Source organism: Anolis sagrei, chromosome 2 (genome assembly GCF_037176765.1).
Source record: "Anolis sagrei isolate rAnoSag1 chromosome 2, rAnoSag1.mat, whole genome shotgun sequence".
Lineage (NCBI taxonomy): Eukaryota > Metazoa > Chordata > Lepidosauria > Squamata > Dactyloidae > Anolis > Anolis sagrei.
Window position 1 is genome coordinate 207,993,993 of NC_090022.1, and position 26,135 is coordinate 208,020,127.

Below are 26,135 nucleotides of genomic sequence, written 5' to 3' on the forward strand. Positions count from 1 at the left end.
CCCTGTTGGCCTTGAATATCAGTATACAAAGGGATCTTGTAGCATCTCAGAGTCTAAGTACAAGAAGAAAGTTGGTGACACTGGTAAACGAAATCTACTTCCTCCGATGCATTTGAAGAAGTAGAAATAGTATAGAAAAATGGATATAACAACTTTGTTCTCTCCATTAATCTCTAAGGTGCTACAAAACCTTGCATGGCAAGATTTGGACTGAATAGCCCTTTGTGGTCGCTTCCAACTATGATTCTAAGGTGCTTTTGCTTAGAGACTGAATGCCTAGCTTTAAAGGGAATATTTTTTGTTATAAGCCCCAATAAGGTTTTCTTAGAGGCAAGTAGAATTGTACAGTAAGAACTTCAATGGTCCTGAACTTTCCTTCAACAAAGCAAATGGAACCTTTCACAGGATTTTCTGGAACTCAGAATGTGTCACTCAGTGGGTTTGCATGGCCCAAGGGGGAAGCAAACTCTGCTATCTAGAGTCGTATTCCAATACTAAAACTGCTACATAACACTGGCTAGTCCTTCATTCTGCCAGCATTCCAACTAAAGGGTTTCTCAGGGCCCTTCCACACAGTCCTATATCTCAGAATATCAAGGCAGAAAATCCCACAGTATCTGCTTTGAACTGGGTTATCTGAGTCCACACTCAGCTAATGTGTGATTTTCTGTCTTGATATTCTGAGATATAGGGTTGTGTGGAAGGGCCCTCAGACATCATGGCACTGGGAAACAATGTTTTGCTGTGCTCTTCCAGTTAGGGGTCACATTAAGAATAGGCAGCTGGAGAGGCCACTTAGGTCCAGGTACAACTCCCTTTCTCAAAACACACTGTAAGCACAAGAGCACTACAGATGTTGTTTCCTGGCACAAGTGTCTACTGTTTCGGTGGAAACCATTCAAACAACAACATTTTATTATGGTCCAAAGTCTCTTATTGCTCCGTAAGTGTACAAAATATGCAAGGTTAATAAGATTAACAATAGCTTATTGATTTAACACACAGTTGGATGAAAATAGCAACAGTTAAAACTGGTTAAAATATGGGATTAAAACTGATTGAAGCCATACAAGATGGATATGAGCATAGGTTAAAGATTATGAAGGGTACCAGGCATGTTTCAGGCTGTGTCTAAAATGGAGAATTGTCTAATCCTGCCTGCCTCGGAAAGTGGGAACCTTTGAATTGCAGTGGTACCCAGATTAATAGAAGTGTTTTGGAGGCCACATTCAATTGTTAACAACATATACCTGAGTCCCCAGCAGTTATAAGATTGCAGATCCCATTAACTGCTGAACAGAATGCCAATTTCAGGAATTTAAAGGGAGTCCAGAAAATTCTATGCCAACTCAGACCTTCAAAACAATGTACTGCAAGTTTGTTTTTCATTTTTTGTCATGTCAGGAGCGACTTGAGAAACTGCAAGTCGCTTCTGGTGTGAGAAAATTGGCCGTCTGCAAGGACATTGCCCAGGGGACGCCCAGATGTTTTGATGTTTTATCATCCTTGTGGGAGGCTTCTCTCATGTCCCTGCATGGAGAGCTGGAGCTGATAGAGGGAGCTCATCCAATCCCTCCCCGGATTCGAACCTGTGACCTATTGGTCTTCAGTCCTGCCAGCACAAGGGTTTAACCCATTGTGCCACCGGGGACTCCTTACTGCAAGTAATATCACCTGAGATATAACAAGAAGGATGGTTTCAGTTTTGTTTTGGAGAAGCAATGTAATCACTGATTATACATGTCAACTAGCTCTTATCTGACATTCTTGGGACCAGAAGTGTTTGGAATTGTTTGGGTTTTTTTTTTCAGATTTTGAAATACCCGTGTTTGTATCGACATACATAATGATATATTCTGCATATGAGACCCAAGATCATGCAATTTACTCAATTCGCATAGCCTGAAGACAATATTATAAAATATCATTAATAGTATGTGCATGGCACAAAGTTTATGTACACTGAGCCATCAGAAAGCAAAGGTATCACAATCTCAGCCACATATATGGAAAAATTTGGATTTCTGCATTCCAGATAATCGATGCTGAACTAGTATACATATGTCAACAAACCAACATCCTTTAGAAACTGAATTCTCTTCTAGATCCAATTTAAACAGATTCTGGCATTTATTTTTGTATAGTTGTGCCATTTCCCCCTATTTTTAATATATTGCATTGCCAATTGAAGGGGTGGGAAATGATGACAGTACACATGGAAAAAAGCAGCTGAAGAGACCCTTTAGGGCTGGCATATCCAACATCCGGCCCAGGGCCAATTGCAGCTCCTGTTCAAATTTCCACCAGCCCTCTCCCTCCAGGCCTCCCTCCCTTATTTCTTTCCTTCCTCCCTTCTTTGACTTTCTTGCTCATTCATTCCTTCCTTCTTGGAAATCAGGGCCCTGGAAAAGGTGGGCTCCTCGGAAGGAGAGAGAGATGGCAGCCTCTTGCACCTCTTCACCCCAATAATGTGTTGCCTTCTCCTTTGGTGGTTCCAGCCTTGGGCATCCCATCCCAGTGCCCCCCTTATCTCTCTCTCTCTCTCTCTCTCTCTCTTCCCCCATATTTTTTCTTGATTTCTTTGCAAAGGCTCCCCAATTTCCCTCCTTGCTGCATGTGCTTGCTGCTGCCACTATTGCTGCTGCTGCTGTATGGTCAGAAAGAACAGGCCCTGGGGACCGAGTGCCTGCCCAGTTTTCCTCCCTCCCTTCTCTGCCCTACCTTCGTCCCACATTGCTGCTCTGTGTTTTCCAAAAAGTCTGCCCTTCACTGCAGCTCCTCCCTTGGGAAGAAGAGCCAGGCAGCAACTATAACTCCCCTCTGTCACAATCAAAGCCCTCCTGAAAGATGCCACCTGTTGAAAAATCTCCAGAGAGGGAGACTCAACCAGATGCTGAGGCAGCATACGCCACTGTCTGAAATGATTTGAAGACACACAACAACAGCAACAACAACAACAATCCTAATTAACTTCACTCTCTCAGCCAAAAGCAGGCCCACACTTCCCATTGAATGACTGTAGATTTACATTGGTTAAAATGGTCTTTGTTTTATATATTTTATTGTTCTTTTGTGGGTTCTTTTGCACTACAAATAAGACAGATGTAGTGTGCATAGGAATGCATTCATGTTTTTCCCCTCAAACTATTGTCTGTCCCCGCCCCAAACAGGCTGAGGGACCGTGAACTGGCCCTCATCTTAAAATGTTTGGACATCTCTGCTTTAGGATGTTCCCACAATTGCTTGTCCCTAGGTGCCCCGTGACTAGGTTCATTCTTTTCCAGTTTCCCAATCTGCAGCATCTCATCCTTGAGATCTGGGGGTCACATTCAGTCATTTATTTACTGCAAAAAAGAAACTCCAATTGTAAGGTCATATGTTTGGCTTTCCATCTCATCTCACCTCACCTCACCTCATCTCATCTCATCTGTATTTAGCAGCACGCTAGCTTAAATATACTGAATTGAAGCTGATCACAATGAAGATGCAAATAGTGTAGATTTTAAAAAATGGAAATGAGCAGCTGTTTTCATCATCATAACATATATTAAAGTTGCAGATACCTATAGGTTTAAGTTGTTTTCCTTTTTTCCACAAGAGGGCAGTATGGGTCTTTCTAATTGCTAACTTTTGTAGCCTTTTGTAGCCTCTAATTGCTAACTTTTATGTAGGTAGATAGATGGCACAATCTTCACTGCTGGAGTTGGCTCTCACTGCCATTTCCATTTAATATGAGTAGCCGTTTGTATTAAATACCCACTGGAAGAAACCAAAATAATATGTTGCCTCCTTCTAATTCTAATGAGATTAATAATTTAGAAGATTGGGCAGAAAGTTCCAGTTGATTCAAAGCAGTAAAGCCCAAATAATATATTTCTTATCCCACAAGGTGGTTAGGGCTTAATCTAAATGGGTGCACAGCTGATCACTGTTCACTCAAATATAATAATAATAATAATAATAATAATAACAATAACAACAATAATTGTACCCATATTATTATGAGTAATTTTTATTAAAGAAAGAAAAAACATAATAGAACAGCAATGCTAGAACAAACAAACACATTTTTGAGATACATAATACTACAAGCTATACAACTACACTCTACCCACTACCACAGAACTACAACTAAATATGTATTTAAAATGACAAAACATAAACACAAAAATCAAACATACATTTACATACAAAAACAAAACTCATAACCAAATATAAGGACAGATCTATAAACTTCTAATGCAGCGGTTCTCAACCTGGGGGTCGCGACCCCCCGGGGGGTCGCCTGGCCATTTTCGAGGGGTCGCGAGGCAGTCTCCGTTGGCCCCGCCCCCTCATCAAAATGGCTTCACAGGGTGGATGGCTCACGTTTCCCGCGCCTCCCTCCGAGCCCGGCGGGAAGCACGGGGAGGCCAAATCCTGCTCCCAGGCAGGCCCTGGGCCCTGCGGGGAGCATTTTGGCCTCCTCGCGCTTCCCGTCGGGCTCGGGGGGAAGCGCCAGGTGGCGAAAATGCTCCTGGCAAGGCCCAAGCCCTGCCTGGGAGCAGGATTTGGCCTCCCCGCCGGGCTCGGGGAGAAGCACCAGCTGGCCAAAATGCTCCTGGCAGGGCCCAAGCCCTGCCTGGGAGCAGGATTTGGCCTCCCCGCCGGGCTCAGGGGGAAGCACCAGCTGGCCAAAATGCTCCTGGCAGGGCCCAAGCCCTGCCTGGGAGCAGGATTTGGCCTCCCCGCCGGGCTCGGGGAGAAGCGCCAGCTGGCCAAAATGCTCCCAGGCCCCAAGCCCTGCCTGGGAGCAGGATTTGGCCTCCCCGCGCTTCCCGCTGGGCTTGGGGGAGGGACCAGTAGGCCAAAACGTTCCCTGCAGGGCTCAAGCCCTGCCTGGGAGCACGGCTGGCTGTGAGGCCGGAGGCAGCCATGTGGGCTGAAGCAGCTTTGCAAGAAGCAGGCTCCTTCACGCTGCTTCTGTCCTTCCTGGGCCCAGCTGGGCCCCAACGGAGCGCAGTGAAGGAGGACCTCAGCTCAGCGACCTGCCTGCCTGCCTTCCTGTCTGCCTGACTTCCTGGGCCAAGAGGTGAAAACTCTTGTTGTTGTTGTTGTTGTTGTTGTTGTTGTATTATTAAGGCTGGATGGCCATCTGTCAAGGGTGCTTTGATTGTGCTTTCCTTCCATGAAAGTAGAATGAAGGAGGTTGGACTATATGGCCTTTAAAGGTCCCTTCCAAATCTGTTGTTTTTGTTATTATTATTTATGGGTGGTCATCTGTCGTGGGTGCTTTGATTGTGCTTTTCATGCATGAAGGCAGAAGGGAGTTGGACTAGATGGCCCAAGGGGTCTCTCCCAGCTCGTTTTTGTTGTTGTTGTTGTTGTTGAGGCTGAATGCCAAGTTTGGTTTAATTCCATTTCTGTTTGAGTTCAGAATGCTCTTTAATGGCAGGGAAACTATATATCCCCAGAACTCCCAAAAGCCAAGGTCTATTTTCCCCAAACCTCTTTGGTATTTTCTGTTAGGCATGGGATTTCTGTATGCCAAGTTTGGTTTAATTCCATTTCTGTTTGAGTTCAGAATGCTCTTTAAATGGCAGGGAAACTATATATCCCCAGAACTCCCAAAAGCCAAGGTCTATTTTCCCCAAACCGCTTTTGTGTTTTCTGTTAGGCATGGGATTTCTGTATGCCAAGTTTGGTTTAATTCCATTTCTGTTTGAGTTCAGAATGCTCTTTAAATGGCAGGGCAACTATACATTCCAGCAACCCCCAAATGCCAAGGTCTATTTTCCTCATGCCTCTCCAGTGTTTTCTGTTTGTCCTGGGTGTTCTGTATGCCATGTTTGGTTCAATTTCATTGTTGGAGTTCAGAATGCTCTTCGATGGCAGGGGATCTATAGATCCCCTGCCATCGAAGAGCATTCTGAATGTATACATTCCAGTAACTGCAACTCCCAAATGTCTTGATCTATTTTTCCCAAACTCCACCAGTGTTCAATTTTGAGCATACTGAATATTTGTGCCAAGTTTGGTCCAGATCCATAGTCATTTGGGTTCACAGTGCTCTCCGGATGTACATCTTCCATAAATCACTGTCAATTCCTCCCAATCCCCTCCATATTTTTTGTTGGTTATTGGGGTTCTGTGTGCCAAGTTTGGTCCAGGTCTGTAATTCGTGGGAGTCACAGTGGACTGTGGATGTCAGAGGTAAACCAACTGAAGGTACTGCAGATCCCACCATCCCTTGTCCATACTCCCACAAACATATTGTTTTTGTGATTAATCACTATGCTTTAATTATGTTCTATTTCTACCAATGAAAATACATCCAGAATATCAGATATTTACATTACAATTCATAACAGTAGCAAAATTACAGTTATGAAATAGCAACGAAAATATGGTTGGGGGTCACCACAGCATGAGGAATTTTATTTAGGGGTCACGGCATTAGAAAGGTTGAGAACCACTGTTCTAATGCATATCTGATGTTTCTGTTCCTTATGCTCTTTAAATAATATTATATTTACATTTCTCATTTTGATAGTACCCTAACTACCAATAATTCATAAATCCTTTAGTTGACAATTCCTCCCATCTATGATGTGAAAAAAATCCCAATCTTTCTTTAAGTTAGTCATATTTATTTATTTACTACATTTATGTACCGCTTTTCTCCCGCTAAGGGAATTCAAAGTAGTTTCCAACATTATAAAGTCAAAATTCAATGCCATACATGCATGTGAAAACCAAAAGATAATAGAAAGACAATAACATATAACGATAAATTAACCTAACCAAATTAAAACATAAACATAAAATAACATTTACACATAAAGTATAATGAAATAACATTTCTATTAAAGCCCACCAATAAAAACACGATTTGAAAACAGTTATTAAAATCACATCATCCAAAATCAAGTCCATAGCCGTTCCATTGGTCCATTCACTATTCCTTATTATCTTATTGCAATAAAAGCTTTGCTGTCTGAAAGCTTGGTCACATAACCACATTTTTACTTTCTTCCTGAATGTCAGGAAGGAGGAGACTGCTCTAATTTCACTAGGGAGGGAGTTCCACCACTGAGAAGGCTCTGTCTCATCCCCAAAAGTCACTCTTGCGAAAAACGTGGAATTGAAAGCCAGGCCTCCCCAGAAGATCTTAATCATAAAGATTTCTCTGGTTCCTTTCATTTCTGAGCACAAGCGATTCTTTCTGCAGTTATCATATATTGCAATATTATTTCATTTTCCCTCTAAATGCTCCTCCAGCGTTTAGAATCCCTGTCAGTAAATGGATTTAACCTTAAAAATTTCTTCCAGCATCAAATGTATTTGAATCCAGTTTTTCTGGACCTTTCCACAAAACTACCACATATGATAGCCATGTTTAAATATTTGAAAGGGTGTCACATTGAGGAGGGAACAAGTTTATTTCCCTGCTCTGGAGACTAAAACACAAAGCAATGGATTCGAATAACAGGAAAATAGATTCCACCTAAACATTAGGAAACATTTTGACAGTAAGAGCTGTTCAGCAATGGAAAATGCTATCTCAGAACACAGTGGAGTCTTCTTCTCTGGAGGTTTTTAAGTGGATGGCTGTCTGTCAGGAATGCTTTGATTGTATGTTCCTGCATGACAGGGAAGTTGGAATGGATGGCCCCTGTGGTCTCTTATATTGCCATGAACTGATAAGTTTGTGTTAATATGTCTGTGTTGTGATATTTTTTTTAATTTTACTTTTTATTTGTTTGCTTGTGTATTTATTTGTTTGTTTGTTTGTTTGTCTGTCTGTTTATGGGAGGAAGAGCATGGTTTGTTGCTTCTTTTACCAAAAATGTCCTGAACAGAAATTGAATACATTGGAAACGGAGATGATGGTCTGATGGTGATGGAGGGTGAGAGAAGCCTGGCAATAGCAAGGCAGGGAATGAAAGAGAGAAACTATTATCAGAATGAGAAATCAATGTGAAAGGAACAAGAAAGTAGATGATGGAAGCTGTCAGCTGGTGTAGGAGCTTGCTATAGGTATAAGTAGAGAAAGAAGGGAAGAATAAATGATCAAAGAAAATGCTTTGGGGAATATAACAGTAAAAATGTAAAATCTCTTCAAATCTCATCTTCAAACTTCTGATTTGCAAAAGCTACTAAAAAGAACTTACTGTTATATATTGCTTTCAAAGGCAAGTTGTATGTTGTTCATAGCATGACAGAGAACTTTCTGCCACAAGATAACTGATGTGGTAAAAACATAAGAATTTTCAAATGAAATTTCTCAGGAAAAAGGATGCTTATTCTAGGGAGCAACAAGAATTAGTGATAGGTTACTGGAAACTGGTGGACTTCCTGTAGGTAAATGCACTTTTGTGTTATATGCTGAACTGAGCTTTCTAAGGTGCTGAACCTCTTTGTGCAGAGAGGGTTGACATCTTGTATTGATCCTTCAAAGTTTGGATTAAGGCTCAGTGGAGATTCACCACCCCACTGGTATGAGCCTTCAGCTATCACTAATTGGTGTTGCAAATTTAGTTTTAAGAGTAGGGTTCAGCATGAGGGTTCAGCTCATTTCAATGACAAGAGCCTAAAAATCAGAACTGGTTCTGTAAGATAGTAGCAGTTATTAGAACCAGTGTTTTTGTACCACTTGGGTGGGCAAAGTGCATGCGACCCATGGGACCCCCAAGAAGTTTCTCCCAGACCCTAAAAAATATTTTTAGATCACAATCCAGCCCAAGTTATCATAAAAATGTAATTGTTTTGTTCCTCCAATCTCCCAAGACAAAACACCAATAAAGAAAATTATTTGCTGGAAACTAGCCAAAACTGTGTCTAGAAGTGATATCACATCATTTTGGATGTGCCAAAATGTGGTGACGTGGTCTACTGGAGGAAAGATGGCCCCCAGCCTTGGTGCAATTGCTCCTAGAAGAGTCAGTATGGCACTAACTGTGGTAAAACTAAATGGGTTAAGATCTGACAACTTGAAGCATCGCCTCCTCTTTTTTGAATCAGACCATCCTTTAGGAACAGCGGTTATGCCTCTTTTGCATGTATCATTGCTTTGAGAGACATCACTTGTGAGAACGTAGGAGAGGGCTTTCTTGGTGATGAAACCCCAGAATCTGAATTCTATTTTGGTTTTGACCAGAGTAGACTTACATAGATGTATTTATGTGTTGACTTACTATTCACCAGTAATTTGAATAGGTCTGATGTAGTTGGTGGTCAGTCCATATGTGGCACCTCCTCTGCCAAGAGAACTGGTCACTTGCCTCTTTGTCTTCGTTCCAACTCTTTAAACAGGCATTTGACTCACATCTTTATCTCATTATATTTACTTGCTGTTTGTTTTGGCTTCTTTGCACATTTATCTTTTGTAATGCTTTAAAAGATAACAAGTTATTGTTCTTATACTTTTTTTAAAAAAATTGTAAGCCACTTTTGGGAGTGGGGGAAAGAAATTCCTTTTAAAAAAACACACAGGATGATATCCAAATTCTTGGCTGAATCTAATCAGTTCATGGCAATCTAATCTAATCATGGAAGAATGTATATCTATAAAATATCTCAAGTGGGATGCAGCATTTTCTCCTAACATTTCATCTGCATCTGTGATACTGGCATCTTCAGAGGATCTGATAGTAGTCATACAAGTGGAGTAGTTCCTGTCTAGATGCCTTTTATCTGAGCCTAATTTCCTTCCTTCTACCTGGCCAAGCTTTCCCTTGTGGGCTTGGAGAGTCTGGCAAGAGACTACAATATGACTTTTTTAAACTGGTAGAGCCTGCCCCATTCCATTTGCCTAATCCAGGCTGCCGGTGACAACAGCATGCTTTTTAACAAAGTCGGCACCAGAGTTCCCATCCTTTTGTAAAGTATGCTATGATCCCCATTGAATCAGAGCCTTTCACTGCCTTGGGGGGAGTAACCCAAAGGTTTATGTAACAGATGTTAGACAGTACAGCCACAAGCCTGAGCACTCTGTCATTAATGTGAGCATTGCTCTTGGGATGGTGTCTTTGGTGGTGGTGATGGAGGGTGGCTGCTGCTGGGTAGCTCCGAGGCACGGCTGCTAAACAGCTGCTAATGCCTTTGTGTCATCATGCTGTATTTCCAGCTCGTCATTATGGCCGGGACTGTTCTGCTCGCCTACTACTTTGAGTGCACAGACACTTTCCAGGTGCATATCCAAGGCTTCTTCTGCCAGGATGGAGACTTGATGAAGCCGTACCCAGGAACCGAGGATGAAAGCTTCATTCCCCCGCTTATCCTGTACTGCGTCCTAGCTGCCACTCCAACAGCAATTGTAAGTAGATACCACCAACATCGTTACTTTTTCATTCTTTGCTGCTGATTTGTGGCAAGGAGGGAAGAAAGATGTGAGAGATACTGCTTCCCCCAACCCTATTTTCACAGCTCTAGTTGATGGGGATTTGGTTCAGAAGAGTCTGAAGTTGGCAGATTAATAAAAGCAATGCTGGCAATTAATTACCTCATTCATTATCTAGGCATGATTGTACAGTGAAACAAAGCTTCATAGATGGAGTCACCTAAACAAGGTGCAATCACTAGGTATGTCTCATTCTGACAGATGGCCGCAACAGCAACATGAAAAATAATGCCCCCAACATCAGGTTTTAAGGAAACCAAGTATAGAGAAGGCATGAGATTTGGAATGGGTTGCAAGTTTTAATAAGATTCTCCCATGACATTTAAGAGCAGATGGAAGGCTTTCCTCTTTTACAAATCACATTTAAGTTTTACTTGTTCCTCTCAGGATGATTTTTTCTTAAGGTACCAGGAAAGTTATTTCAAAATAACAAAACTCCAAAAGTACTCCTATTGCACTTTTCTTGCAAGCATAGGCTCTTTTGTGCTCCTGAGCAAACTGAATTGGAGACTAGTGCCTTATTACACTAGAGCTGAAAGAGAGCAGACTAGCTCTTGGACTGGATTGGTAGCTGAAAGAGTATGCATCCCATCTGAAATGCTGTGGCTGCCTCCTGCAGAATTCTGGGACTTGTAGTTTAGTGAGACCCAGGACCTCTCTGCCAGAGCATTTTAAAGGCCCCTTCCCTAAACGACAAGCCCCAGAATTCTGCAGGAAGAAGGCAACCCCAGGATTTCATGTGGGATCCATACTCTTTCCCTACGCTTTCAGCTCCAGTGTGATACCAACCCATTAATTTTTTTAAAAAAAACTTGCTTGGGAATAGCTGCTGCCAGAAACCACTCCTTTTTTTTCTTGGTTGACTTTCCTACCTTTCTTATCAAGGCAAGCTTTGCTTGAGCATCATGCTCACATTTTAACTCCTGCATGCACTTCAATTATGCTTCAGCAATACTTCAGTTATATTCCAACAGAGATAGGGCTAAGAGGGAAGTTTGACAAGAACAGGGCTTCTTCACACATGCCTTTCTTTGAAATTCATTATGATTCCATATCAAAATAAATTGAGGAAAGGTTTGAAAGTAAACAAGGTAATGTATGGTAAAAAAAATACTTCAAAATCCAAAGTTTGTTCACTTAGGTTTTGAATCCCTATGAGGTATACGTTCACCAGTCAAGCTGTGTGGAACCACAACAGTGTATTTCAATATATATGCTCTGATCTAGCATTAAGCTTAAAGGAAAGAGAGTTTGCATCATGATTACGTTTTTTGTAGCACTCATTGGCTAAGGTTTGTGCTGTCACTACCATACCTGACACACTCCACATCTCTGGAGAGAGTTTTGAATGCATTTTCTTTGTGAATGGTACTCATGTACAAATGAAAGCATCCTTCAAAAAATGTGAACATTTGAATGCTGGTGGATTTAGGGATGCATAGTCCAAAATTACCAAACCATATACTATATCTTTCTCCCACCCTGGACATTCCACAGATATATAAACCCCATTTTCATAGTTTCCAACAGACCTCACAACCTCTGAGGATGGCTGCCATAGATGTGGGTGAAACTTCAGGAGAGAATGCTTCTGGAATATGGCCACACAGCCCCAAAAACTTACAACATCCCATCTATACTAGATAGATATACAGCCACAGAATTATTGGAGCATATGACATGGGAAGACAGAATCGGAGGTGTAATCCTGCTGTATAATATATGCATAAACATAACACAGGAAAAGAGTTCACAGAGGAGGGAAGAGAGAGAGAAAGTCCTTTGGGGACTTAATGCTATCTTGAGAATCACTTTACCAAAGTAAAAATTGCCTACTCAGTGCAGAAACATTGAAAGAATTTGAAGCAGAATATTGAAACCATCCAGCATACCATGGCTTGCTAGAGACATACACATATACAAGTTTCCCTTATACACATAAATACCCGCTCTTAAATGTTGTGTGGGTTGGTATTCCCTCCCTCCTTCCAAAGCCATCCCCAGACTTATTATCAAGTCTCTGAAGCCACACTACATGGCTGTTCCCTGTTTTGCCACAAGTAGGTAGGATCAGATAAGTGTCTGTTTACATCCCTATAACCAGACACACTATAATGACACAACCACTGTTATCCATTACTCTTGGTGCATTTGTAATCATTGCAAGTCTGTCTGTGGGGATGTTAACTAGATGCATGTCTACTTGTCGCCAAGCATGGGGTGCTCATATAGGTCAGCTTCAGCAGCTTTACAGTAAATGGGGAAGGAAGGGTATATGTCTCAGTATAGCATGCATCCTCATGCGAATATTTACACTACACTGGAGGAGATGTAGGATTCAGGTCAATGTCTGATCCAGGGATTTGATTGTTAAACCCATTTACACAGAGATGCATTTCTTCTAATGGAATTTATAGCATCAATCATTATTGTACAACCAGATTCCCAGATGAGTAGGGAGAAGAATTAAGATTTCCCCAGTCCAAGTTCAAGATCCCTTTATGTATTTACTTAGAAGAGACATCTCCTACCATTCAAGGAGTGCCATTTGATGCAACTTTTGCTGCCACACTCAATGCTCTGGAATTGTGGGAATTGTGGTTTAATGAGAAGCTAGCACTATTTGACAGGAAAGACTGAAGGGCTTGTAAAACTACAACTCTGATGATTCTGCAGCATTGAGCCATGACAGTTAAAGTAGTGTCAAACTGCATTCATTCTGCAGTGTAGATGCACCCAATGAGACTTCAGGGACCTGCCCTGAAGATCTCAGGGTCCAAGTAGACTTCTATGGGGAGAAACAGGACTATGTCCACTATAACAATTTCAGCATATATTATGCTATGACCTCACATCCAGGAATGTGTCATATCTGGATAATTTTACCATTGATTTTTAATAATCTGCCTTCCTTCACCAAAGCTATTTATACCACAGTCCCATTTTTCCATCCAGCTTTTGTTATCTGATCCCAATAGGGGTTGAGCAATATATACAGATACACTGTTGCACAAGGGTGTGCTTTTCAGTGCCTCCCCACATCAGTTTCAAACTCCATTCACTTTGATGTCATTCTTCCTGAGTGCATGGAAACACTTGGGAGACTCCACTTGCACAGTTTTGCTTGTTCCTCTTTTGCCATCACGATTAATCAGTGTTAAGTGCAATTAAGGAAAGTGAATTAAAACCACAATTAAAACCACAAAGGGACAGTGCTCATAAAAAACTGGAATATATTTGCTATTTTGAGGAGATGGACGGCTCTACCCTCCCCCATAATCTTCCTTCCTGACCCCCTAATTCTGAAGCAGATTGCCCATGAATATAGGGAAGAGGGTCAGCAGACACTCTCTTCCCTCGGATTAACCCATAAACCATGATCAGTGCACTTCTGTGGGTTTTTCCCAGCAGGCCGTTGGCATCTGAATCTCCCCAACAGAGATGTCATGGTGCTGTTTGCCTAAGAGGATTTGTTGAATTTAATGTAGTCTAACCTTTGCTTGTCACCATGCTGATAGAATGGGGAGAATTTGTGCCTTCCTCAATAACATTGAATGAGCAGGATCTTGATTTCTTGAAGCTTTTCCCAACCCAATGCCATTCATATATGTAAGAACACAACTTCTCCATCATCTTCAGTCTTTATGGTCACCAAAATAAAGGACTCTGATTGATCCAGTTTTATCCTTGTCTCTATATCCAAATATCCCAGTTTGACAGGGATGTTGTTCCCACATTTTCAGCTGCAGTTAAAATGTCCCAGTTTCTCCTCTTCCTGCTTTCCTCCTGCTTTAGAATCCTGTGAGTTATAGTTTGGTGATGCACTAGCATTCTTTGGTAGAGGAAGCTAAAGACCTTGTGGAACAACAACTCCCAGGATTCCTTAACATTGAGCCATAGCAGCTAAAATGATATCAACAAGGAAGGACTGTCTTGGCTGCAGGATTGACTTAACCCATTGCGTCCCCAGTGGTGCAGTGGGTTAAACCCTTGTGCCGGCAGGACTGCTGACCAACAGGTCAGTTGTTCGAATCCAAGGAAAATAGGTTGATCTCTCTGTGTCAGCTTCAGCTCCCCATGTGGGGACATGAGAGAAGCCTCCCACAAGGATGGTAAAGCATTGAACAGCTGGGCATCCCCTGGGCAAAGTCCTTGCAGACAGCCAATTCTCTCACACCAGAAGTTACTTGCAGTTTCTCAAATCGTTCCTGACATGAAAAAAAAAACTTGACTGGTTGGGAAAGGAGGTAGCTTTCCTTGAGAGAGAACAGATTTTGTCATACATGGATAAGTGAAACTAATCTTGTAGATACAGGAATCATATTGTCAATGAGTAAATGTGCCCTTTCCCCCCTTTTCACAACATGGTAATCCTTTGTTGGTGTCATGCTTTTTAGCATTTTAATCATTTTTGCAGTTTCCAGAAGCCCTGAATGCGCTCTCATTTTTCATCACTTTAAAACAGTGTTTCTCAACCTGCGGGTCGAGGGGGTTTCAGAGGGGTGGCCATAGACCATCAGAAAACATATAGTTCTGATGATCTTAGGAACCCCTTTGACAGAGAAGGATGAAGATCTTTCCACCTGTCCTTCTCTTCCTTTTTGGAAACAGATGGCAAATCCTCCCACCAAAAGCCCTCTTTTGCTGTGATAGGAACTGTCAGCCGGCCTCTCAGCCAAGGGGAGGGCTGTTTCTGAAACTCCAAGCAGAGAGGGGAGAGCAGGTGTGCTTGGCTCATGGCAGCGTGATGCGCATGTGCAGGCAAGAGAGAGTGTGTGAGGCTAGAGGGAGGCTACTGCCAGCAAGTCCCTTCAAGACATGAGGGTTCTGTGTGGGAATTTTGGCCCAAATCTATCATTGGTGGGGTTCAGAATGCTATTTGATTGTAGGTGAACTATAAATCCCAGCAACTACAGCTCCCAAATGTCAGGCTCTATTTTCCCCAAACTCCACCAGTGTTCACATTTGGGCATATTGAGTATTCGTGCCAAGTTTTGTCCAGATCTATCATTGTTCGAGTCCACAGTGCTCTCTGGATGTAGGTGAACTGCAACTCCCAAACTCAAGGTCAATGCCCACCAAACCCTTCCAATATTTTCTGTTGGTCATGAACGTTCTGTGTGCCAGGTTTGATTCAATTCCATCATTGGTGGAGTTCAGAATGCTCTTTGATTGTAGGTGAATGATAAATCCCGGCAACTGCAACTCCCAAATGACAAAATCAGTCCCCCCAACCCAACAGTATTCAAATTTGGGCATATTGGGTATTTGTGCCACATTTGATCCAGTGAATGAAAATGCATCCTACAAATCAGATATTTACATTACAATTCATAACAGCAGCAGAATTACAGTTATGAAGTAACAACAAAAATAATTTCATGGCTGGGGGTCACCAGAACATGAGGAACTGTATTAAGGGGTCACAGCATTAGGATGGTTGAGAAACACTGCTTTAAAAGAAGGTATACTTGAAGAACTCATCTCATTTTCAAGCTGATTAACATTTCCAGTAAACTCCCCAAACTATTAACTAGTTTGTGAGAGAAAGGCATATTCTCCTTGCATGTATCTTCCTTCACTGTGCCACCAAAATTGAACAGCAGTAGGGACAGTGCCATGGTTTGAGTGTAGAGCTACAATTCTGGAAACCAGGGTTCGATTCCCTGCATAAGTCACATACTCTGAGCCCCAAAAAATCCCATAATAGGTTCAGCTTAGTTTTGCCATAAGTCAGAAGTGACTTGAAGGCACGCAACAGCAGCAGGACATTGGAGAATGGTCAAACAGGCAGAGGAGCAGCACATGCGCTGCTATGCACATTTCCCTGAAAGTACACGCCATTCCAAATAGCCTCTTTAAACAAAGTGAGGTTTACATCTGACCAGGTGTGCATAAGATTGTACTGTGAACCCAAGTATGACCCTCTTAAGCATAGAGTGAATGTTTGCCTCAAGGCCAGTCTCGCTCAGTCATGACAGTAATGCCTCAGAGCAAATATTAGCGGCAAAGGTGAGAGAATATTTAGAGATTTATTTGTCCTGGAGGAACATCGGTCCCATGATCATGGAGAGACAGAGGAGGCCAGAGATATTATGGTTGGGGAAGTGGCAGCAAGACATTTAACGAAGATGGATGTTTAAGGAAGAGAAAGCCTGGGCAAATGCTAGAAGGTTGTTAGCAGTTTAACATTTCCATTTCAGAAGTCAATGTGAACTTGTCACACATACGAGAGTCCAACAAAAAGTTTCCTTATGTTAGTTAAGTACATTTTGGAGTTTGCTGCTGATTTCCTCCCCTCCCCCAGCAAATCTCATTTCATTGGCACTTCTTCAGTTCTGCTTTTCTTGTTAGTGGTACAAAAAGCACTTGGCATTTGCATGTAGTCTGTCGGTTGTTTTTTGCCCATCTCTGATCTTGTGCCATTGCAATGGGCATTCTGTCCCAGGAACATTTTGACTCATCCAGACTGATTTAAAAGACCACAAAGTTCCAGATTTTGTTCCTGTTATTTACAATTCTATTTTGGAGATCCATATACTGCTTGTCAGAACATTTTTGTCAGAACCCAGTATAATCAGATACCTTTTATATCAGCCTCCTAAATTGGTTTGTTTTAACCCAGTAGAAGATCAGAAAGAAGAGCAACAAAATCTAGGATTTTTCAATCAGCCATAGAGACAGGAGGGAAAGGAAAAAAAACTTCACCAACATATATTTTCAGATATTTTAAAACCCTGCCATTCTTAAAATACAACTATATCATACATTTCAGCTTGCATGATAAGTGATTGGCCCTGTAAAAGTAGAGGAATCTTTGACTCAGCTTGACTCCATGTCTCAACATTTTGTCACAAGTCCCGTTTGTTCTGTTTCCCATTTTGAGGTTGGTTACATAACAATGTAAAGATATGTCACCTGAGGTAAAGAAGGCCCACAGCCTTCAGTGATTGTAACCTTCTTTTCAGAATTTACTCCAGATAAGCTCACCTCATAAGCACTTGTCATTTTCTTGTTCTCTTCGACTTCTAAACTTCCTCCTGATTAATTTAGTTCAATCTACTCATGTTCTTGGACATTAAATATGTAACTACATAAATCCTCACTTATGCTAAATTCAGTTCTGGCATCCCATAGCTCTCGGGCTTCAGCAGTAATTTTCACAAATAATAGTGGAGCTAAAAGTACATCCACATTTTGCTCAGTTTCCCACCGTAAAGAGATTTTACTAGGAGACCCAAGGGACAAATGCAGTGTAGCCACTGTATCAGATAAACTATATCAGCATGAATTAATGAAGCATTGTTCATATACAGAACAGCGCTGGGGAACATTATGTCTTCCTCTACAACAGGGGTTCTCAAACTATGTGTTGCAGCCTTCTGTTGAAGTGTGCTAGTTGCTCAAGGGGTATGCAAGAAAGATGGGACAACCACTCTTCCTCCACCTTCTCCTCTACCTTCTCTTTCTTTTCCTCCTCTAGCTTCCCACATGCATTCAAAGCAGTCATGATGCCAGCAACAATAGCAGTGGCAGAGGCAGCGAGGAAGGTTGCTTCTACCGGGGCAGCAGGATTTGCACCCCACACCACACCACCCCACGCAATGCTCCAACTTTGATTGATGAGGGAATAATGCTGGACATTTCCCTTACCATAATTGCATATACACTGCATTATATCCAGCGTAAGAAACACATTCACCTAGTGCATGCAAGCAACACACTCAGGATAATGTAGTTTCTCCTGGGATGAATCATTTAATCCATCTTGACCCTGAGTTTAAAAACCACCAGCAGGGGTGGGAATCCCCCAGGAAGATCCAAACCTTTGTTGGTGTTTCCACAGTGGGGACTGTCATCTTGGATCACCACAACTAATCCCAAGATGGCATCCCCATAACCATCCTGACCTCCCAGACTCAAACAGCCTTCTTGCCCCCGCCCCCAGCACCCCAATTTCAGTTTCTCAAAGCAGACAAGATCAAAGCAATCTTCCAAAGCAGACAAGAGCACGAAGCATGGAGGCTGCTCCCTTGAAGCCCTAGAGCCCTGTTTTCTCAAGCTGGTACTCCCTCTCATGCTTGCTTTTAACTCAAAACGCTGTTCCTATGTCAAAGCAAATCCCAAGCCAAGCAAAGGCTCTTAACTCAAAATGCTCTTAAGTTGGGACACTCCACTGTACATTTGTGCTTCCACACATAAAATCTCAATGATTTTGCCATGTGATGTTCTTTCCTTGGGCCAGGCATATTATAAAAACTTTAATCAGTGTTTTTCCAAGGAAACCAAGACCTGGTGTGCTTTGCCACACCAAAGCCATTAATTTTGTATAGAAATAAATAATAGTCCTGAAAACCAGACTGAAAACTGAGAGTGGGAAGAGATTTATTTTTCCATCTGTGAAATGAGATGAATAATCAACAAAGGAGCAGAGGTGCAGGAAGATGCCTTCACAGTTATAGAAAGAAACAATTTGGGGTAGAAAGCAGAAAACAGTGAGGATTTCTGAGGATAATGGTCATTGTAAGTAGGTTCTTGTGGGTTTTTTCGGGCTATAGGGCCATGTTCTAGAGGCATTTCTCCTGACGTTTCGCCTTCATCTATGGCAAGCATCCTCAGTGGTAGTGAGGTGTAAGTGTCATTGTAAGTGTTTGTGACCAGATAGCAATGAGAGCATTCCTCATCACCTACTCTAGTGAAATTTTACATTGATTTCTTTCAGCTGAGGGAGTTACCAATGACAAAGTCAGTGCAGTCCCCAGGTGAAAAAGGTTTTTAAATAGTTGGAGAAATGTCCAGCCTCCATGTGGAATTTCTTCCACTAGGTCCTGCCATTTTAAGGGAACGTAATTTGTTGTATATGTTTGCTATTGATGTAAAATTCTAAGAACACCTGAGCATATAAATATACATTTTGAGTTGAATTGTCATTAGAAAGAAATTACTTTATATTATATTGCTTAGGTGAAAAGTAATCAGAAATGCTAAATTCGCAATCATGCACTCGTAAATAGCCAATAGTAATAGAGGTTTGGGAGTATCTTTGGGATGATGCCCTGTTGTATCCTTAGCTGTGCATTGCACATTCCAATAGCAAGCAAACATGGTTTCAATTACTACAGTATTTCCATTTGTGATTTTCAGTTCCTTGTTTTTTGTTTTACAGATTTTTATTGGAGAGATCTCCATGTACTTCATCAAGTCTACCAGGGAGAGCTTGATTGTCAAGGAGAAAACCATTTTGACAGGGGAATGCTGTTACCTGAATCCGTTGATCCGGAGAATTATTCGATTTATAGGTAAAGACATAATAAATTCAGTGGGAAAAGAAATAAATGAAAATGTTTTCTTCTGACATAAAATTCTGATTTGTTTTTCTGTGATTATTAATTTATTTATTTATAACATTTATATCCCACCCTTCTCACCTAGAAGGGGGCTCAGAGTGGATTTATGTATAGATTTATTATAATTTATGTAGCTCTCAGTGATTATAATTAGGAGGAAATTAGTGGAGCTGTGTGAACATACATACTGTGCAACAAGTTGATAGTGTTCAGCCAATGTACAACTGCTTCAAATGATGGAAATGTTGTAGTGGAATCTCCTCTGAACTTCAAGCATTTGTGAATATGTCTAAATGATGGTTTTAGATCAAATGCTGCTTTGAATCATAATAGTAGGAACAGGAGGCAGAATATGGTTGTTGTTGTTACATTTATTTTTCCCACCTTTATCTCACCCAAAAAGGAAGACAGAGCAGCTTGACATAAAAATATTAGCATACAATTTAAAATATGTAAACATTTAAAAAGTATTTCTCCATATACTGGAGCATAATTTACAGGCACACACTTTGCTATGCTAAAACCAAAGTGAGCTCCACATTCGCTGAACTGGCTTCTGAGATTTTAGTAAGCATTGTTCATACTCTTTTAAATACATTTTTGTGGCCATGCAAATCAGAAAGTTGCTTTTTATGTATTCAGGAAATACTTGAGATACTTAAAGCAAATGAATTCTGAAGTTAACCCCAAGTTTTACTATATGCTTTATACTTAGACTCTAATGTATCCTTCTCAGCAGGGTGTAATGTTTTTGGAGCCATCAATAGTACATTCATCCATTTTCTCCCCAAGTACTATTCCTAATGCTTTTTTCCCTGAGTAATGTGCATCATTACCATTAATTATTTATTTGCAAGTTTAATTTGACATCAGTACCACAAGTTCACCATATTTAGCTCCAAGACTGGGAATATTCATACCCCTTTTTTTCTCCAGAGAGTTCGTTAAAGTTAAATGCTGAGAAGCTACTATTCAGAAGAAAATCCCAAATTTTATTACCTTTTAATCGTTTTCCATTTACCATCTCAGTTCAGCTTAGAAATAACTCAATTAATATTCTGGCTTTTAATGAGTCCTGTAATGTAATCTTCCAGTTCCTGGGAAACCATAGCTTTGAAAGAACTGAACTTTTATCCATGTTGTTTTTAGTTTCAAAATATGGTGAAAATGGAATAATTAGCTTTAAGTACAATGTAAGTATCAAAATCCAAATGTTGAAATCCTGGGTCAGAAAACTGGAATTGTTTGCTAGAGAATAACAAAAACTATCTTATGGATGGTTTGGAGTGTTCTTATGAAAAAATAAATAAAAACCAGGAGCTATTAGGACAATGTATGAAAGGCAAAAGGGGCTTTATAAAGACAGGCAGGCCGAGAAAGAGACAGAGTTATAGAGCAGGGCGTCTTCAACTTTTCCACTTCAGACCCTTTTGGCTCAAGAATTTTTCATGACCTCAGGTATATAGCTGTATACAATAGATATAAAATCAACAATTTACTGATACCAAATCAGCATTTGAAATGCCACAAACTATATCGAATCTGTTGTGGCTCTATGAGATATTTATGAAAAACGATAGTAAAATGTACTGCAAGATGTCACACAACAACAAAGTTTTTGCAGTTTAATTTTAAAAAATTGTCCATATTTTGTGATAGAACCAATTCTTAAATGACAAAAATCTTACATGGTGTTATCATCTCAAGCTATCTTCAGACCCAGTTTTGGGGGGAAAGGTTTGTTATTAACTGCCATCAAGTCAAGTTCAGCTTATGGTGACTTTATAAATGAAGGACAACGAAGCCATGTTACAAGATTGAGGTACTTGTGTAGATAAATCCCTAGTCTTAAGGGGAAAATGTAGAATATAATATAAATGCAGAGGATGGGGATGATGGTGATTTAAAAAAATAACTGCAAGGAGTCTGTGCAGCTGTGAACCCATACCATCCACATAGAATTGGGAGCTTATATGGAAGTCTATGTAGCTGGTTCCAGGTAAACTGGAAAGAATGCAGGGAAGGTATGGTTATGTAAAGAGTTTGTAGGGGAGAAATTATTTGAGCTTGTCATTTCACAGGTCACCATTCACTCTTAGTTAATAAATGGTTGTCCTGTAATTCCTAATATCTTCATGAGTAATACAGATGTAAGCTATTAAGCAATTAAAAATCTTTTTTTTTTAATTAAAGAAACTACCCTTGAGCTTTTCACAGCCTCTGGGCTGTATTGACGTGTAGTAAAGTGCCATTAATAAAAAGCAAGAGGCCGGCCTGCTTTGAGGCATGTGATGCCATTGTGCTGCTCTAGCATGTCCTGCATGCCACAATAAACTCATCAAGAATTCTTGCCTGGAGGACCAGAGCTAAAAACGCTTGGGCAGCACTTATGTGGCAAAATGTTTGTTTTGCTTGTAGCACCGAGATGCTTTTATGGGACTTTTGCTTTCATTAGCATTTACTCTAAACCTTTCATTTTTATCTTACTTTTTATTGTATTGTTGGATTAGATTCTGAGTCCTTTTGAATTCTAGAACTGCTTCAGTTGAATTATTATCTGGATACTTTATAGCTTCTGAAATGATGTTAATGACTATAGATACTATAATTTATATTTTCTGAAATGAAGGGTGAGTCCGCAGACCTCAGAAGATTGCTGTCTTTCTTGCTTCTGGTATCCCTGAAGATTAATCCAAAGAAACCCAAAAGAGAATCACATCACTTGCTAGAGCAGTGTTTCTCAACCTGGGGGTCAGGATCCGGGAGGGGGGGGGTGAGGAGGTGTCAGAGGTGTCGTGAAAGACCATCAGAAAATACAGTATTTTCTGTTAGTCATGGGGGCTCTGTGTGGGAAGTTTGGCCCAATTCTACTCTTGGTGGGGTTTATAATGCTCTGATTGTAGGTGAACTATAAATCCCAGCAACTACAACTCCCAAACATCAAGGTCTATTTTCCCCCAAACTGTCCACAGTGTTCACATTTGGGCATATTGAATATTCATGCCAAGTTTGGTCCAGATCTGTCATTGTTTGAGTCCACGGGGCTCTCTGGATGTAAGTGAACTACAAGTCCCAAACTTAAGGTCAATGCCCACCAAACACTTCCAGTATTTTCTGTTGGTCATGGGAGTTCAGTGTGCCAAGTTTGGGGGGATTGAGTAGTAGGATACCATTGCAGAGATAAAGGACAGATAGCCTTGAAATGTTGCTGGGCTGCAACTCCCATTAGTCCCAGGCACCAGACCTGTAGCCGAGGGGAAGGGGGGGGGGTTAGGGGTTCAACCCCCCCCCCCCCCGAAATTTTTCAGGTTTAAAAAAACTGGTTTACTCATGAATTTTAACTGTTAACCAAATCCCCATGCTAAGTCTATGAGACGCAAAAAAAAAATTAAGAGTCCCTCCAGAACTGCAAGCACTATCTCAAGCAAATATTGATAATTTATTCACACTGTCATTACTTGCAGCAATAGCTGATGTAGCGAAGCAACCAAGTTGGAGGGGGGGGGGGGGTTGAATGCTCTCATTAAGGAGGCCAGACTTGGTGGAGGTGGTTGACAGGAGCGGAGCTGCAGGCTATTGAAGGCTACTCTGCCCCCTGCTGTGCTCTTTACTTCAGCATGAGCTGGGAAGCAGGTTTCAACCCCATCCCACCCCTGAAATTTGCAAAAAAAAAAAAAAAAACGCCATTTTTTTCTGGCTATGGCCCTGCCAGGCACCATAGCCAATGGAGAGGGATGATGAATTTTAGTGTGGCATTTCAAGGGGCACATCTTCACCACACTCTACTAAAACAGAAAAGGGGGGTTACTGCTGATGATGCTCCAGATTATCTTGAACTGCAACTCCTATTGTTTCCTGCTGTGATCAATTATAGCAGGGGCCAATAGGAGATGTGTTCCAGTAACAACCCAAAGGCCAGTTGTTTCCCACCACTATGTTAAAGGCTCAGAAGGACTGTTATTAAAAATTCTGGAGTGTCAGTTCTGGTCGGTATTGAGAATGTGACACTAGATGGACTAGTTGCCTAATTTGATGCAAGGGGGCTTCCTAGATTCCTGTGACAATCTGGCATCTTCTTGAAATGCAATAATTGTTCTAAAAATGATCTCCCAGGACAGAAGGAAACTACTGCATGCAAAGAATTGCAACGGAGGGCCCAGAAAATGGTTAAATGTTCTATCTAGGCCTCCAACACAATTCTCTGGTCAACTTCTGCTGGAAGTTCTGCCATAAGTTGACCATGGCACTGTGTTGAGATCTTAGAGAGACTACTTCCCTAGACATTTTCTGGCTCCTCCTGTGATTCTTGGTACACTTAAGACCAGAAATCTAAGACATTCATTTTAAGTAAGAAAAATAGGATTCCAGGTTATGCAAAAACTGTATTATACGAAGCTGGTCTCTCACATAATACGCAGACCTGTACAGCTCATATTTCTTCCATTTCTCTTATATTTCAGGCATCACCCATAATGACCCCAGTTTTCTCTTTTGTTTTCTTTGAACCCCTACCTTGCCACAGGTGTATTTGCGTTTGGCCTTTTTGCCACAGACATATTCGTAAATGCCGGCCAGGTTGTGACAGGAAATTTGGCACCCTATTTCTTGACTGTGTGTAAACCAAACTATACTGGGAGTGACTGCCGAGCAAACCATCAGTTTGTTAACAATGGGAATATCTGCACCGGCAGCCAGGATGCAATTGAGAAGGCGAGGAGATCCTTTCCATCCAAACACGCTGCTTTAAGCATTTATTCAGCCTTATATGCTACAGTAAGTATATTAAGCTCTGTCTTTATCCACAATGTTCTCCATTTTTATATTTCTGAATACTCTATAACTCTCCTACATCTTTTAAGAAAGAAATATGAGCACCTCTTGCTGCAACACTTCCAGGTGAGAGTAATGCAGTTTTTCCCCCTAGATTTTATAGTTCTTCTCCTGGTGAAGATATTTTCTGTAAAACAGTGTTTCACAGCTTGTGGGTGACAAGATTTTATTGGCATCTTAATTCCCATCCCTCTCACCATGATTATAGTTATTTATTAATTTATACCTGCTTTATCTCTCCTGAAGGAGACTCAAGGTGACCTAACGTAAAAGCAGTAGCATACAATATAAAATATACAAATATGCAAACATAAAAACAGAATTAAATATAAAATATTAAAAATCACAGTTCAAATCCATTAAAACACATTCAAAGCCATTGGTGTCTGGCTGATACAATATTCAGCTAACCACCACTTGCACCAATCCCTTCCTAAACCACCCCCACTCCAACATTTTCTTTGAGACTATATACACTGCAGAATTATTGCAGTTTCACACCACTTGATTGCCATGGCTTATGGAATACTCGGTTTTGTACTTTGTTGCAGCATCAGAGCTCTCTGACAGAAAAGAGGAAAAATCTCACGAAACTGCAAATCCCAGAATTCTAGAGTGAAAGCAGTGAATGTGGTGTCAACTGCGACAATTCTGCAGTGTGGATATAGCCATTGTTGCAAGAATAAATTGTGACTGTGCTTTCAAAACATTTTCTCTAACAATGGGAATTATCATTACTAGCTTATCAGCTTAGATGAGATTGTGATGAAGGTCTACTAAGTCCCATGCCATGAAAATCTGATGATAAATTAAAAAGAGTAACTGGAAAACAGTTGGTGGATGATTGACTAATGGAAATGGAGGACATGGATGGGGGTAAAGAAAAACAATATAAAGAAATCAGAAGACTAGGGAAATGAGGGTATAAGCCCCTGAATCTATGATAACTGGAACTTTTGCCAACAATTGTTGGAAGTCATAAATCTGCTATGTCTTGGAGATTCTCCATTTATACTCCTCCATCCTTCTTTGTCACTGGGAGGTTTACTGGAAGGAGAGCGTGCCGGAAGCTTGACACAAGCATACAGAAACCAAAGCTCAGGGTGATTCAGCTCAGGTGACAAGGATCCCTTTTAGAAGGAAACCTAGCTTTCTCCTTAGAAATGAAAATTTCTAGTTGTTACAGGATATATATTTTTTGTAAAGATCAGAGCATTACAGTTGAATAATGATAGATGTTAGGAATTGGAAAATCAATTCTTTAGCATAAGTGCTGAAAATTGAATTAATTTAATTCATTATATTATTGTTCATTCATTCATTCATTCATTCATTAATATGCAATTTATAGGGAATGTTACAGAAATTGTCAGAGTTAGCCTTGGGTAGCACATTTTGTTACTGGCCCTTTCAAAGTGGCAATTTTTTATCCCTGTAAACTTAACAAGTTTTTGTTTTTGTTTTTTGATCAGGAGCAACTTGAGAAATGGCAAGTCACTTCTGATGTGAGAGAATTGGCCGTCTGTAAGGATGTTGCCCAGGGGATGGCCAAATGTTTTGATGTTTTACCATCCTTG

At 40.9% G+C, this 26,135-nt stretch overlaps 1 protein-coding gene across 4 annotated transcripts in view; it reads left to right on the forward strand.

The window, feature by feature from the left end:
* Positions 1-26,135, forward strand: part of PLPPR1 (phospholipid phosphatase related 1) — a 159,985-nt gene that overhangs the window by 128,422 nt on the left and 5,428 nt on the right. For 3 of the 4 annotated variants that reach the window (XM_067464363.1, XM_067464365.1, XM_067464364.1), the window contains exons 3-5: positions 10,109-10,297; positions 19,548-19,680; positions 24,251-24,501. In XM_067464363.1, the coding sequence (XP_067320464.1) occupies positions 10,109-10,297; positions 19,548-19,680; positions 24,251-24,501 (573 nt within the window). Of the gene's footprint in view, positions 1-9,976; positions 10,298-19,547; positions 19,681-24,250; positions 24,502-26,135 lie in introns of those variants that run through there. The other variant, XM_060762470.2, reaches the window with a different exon arrangement.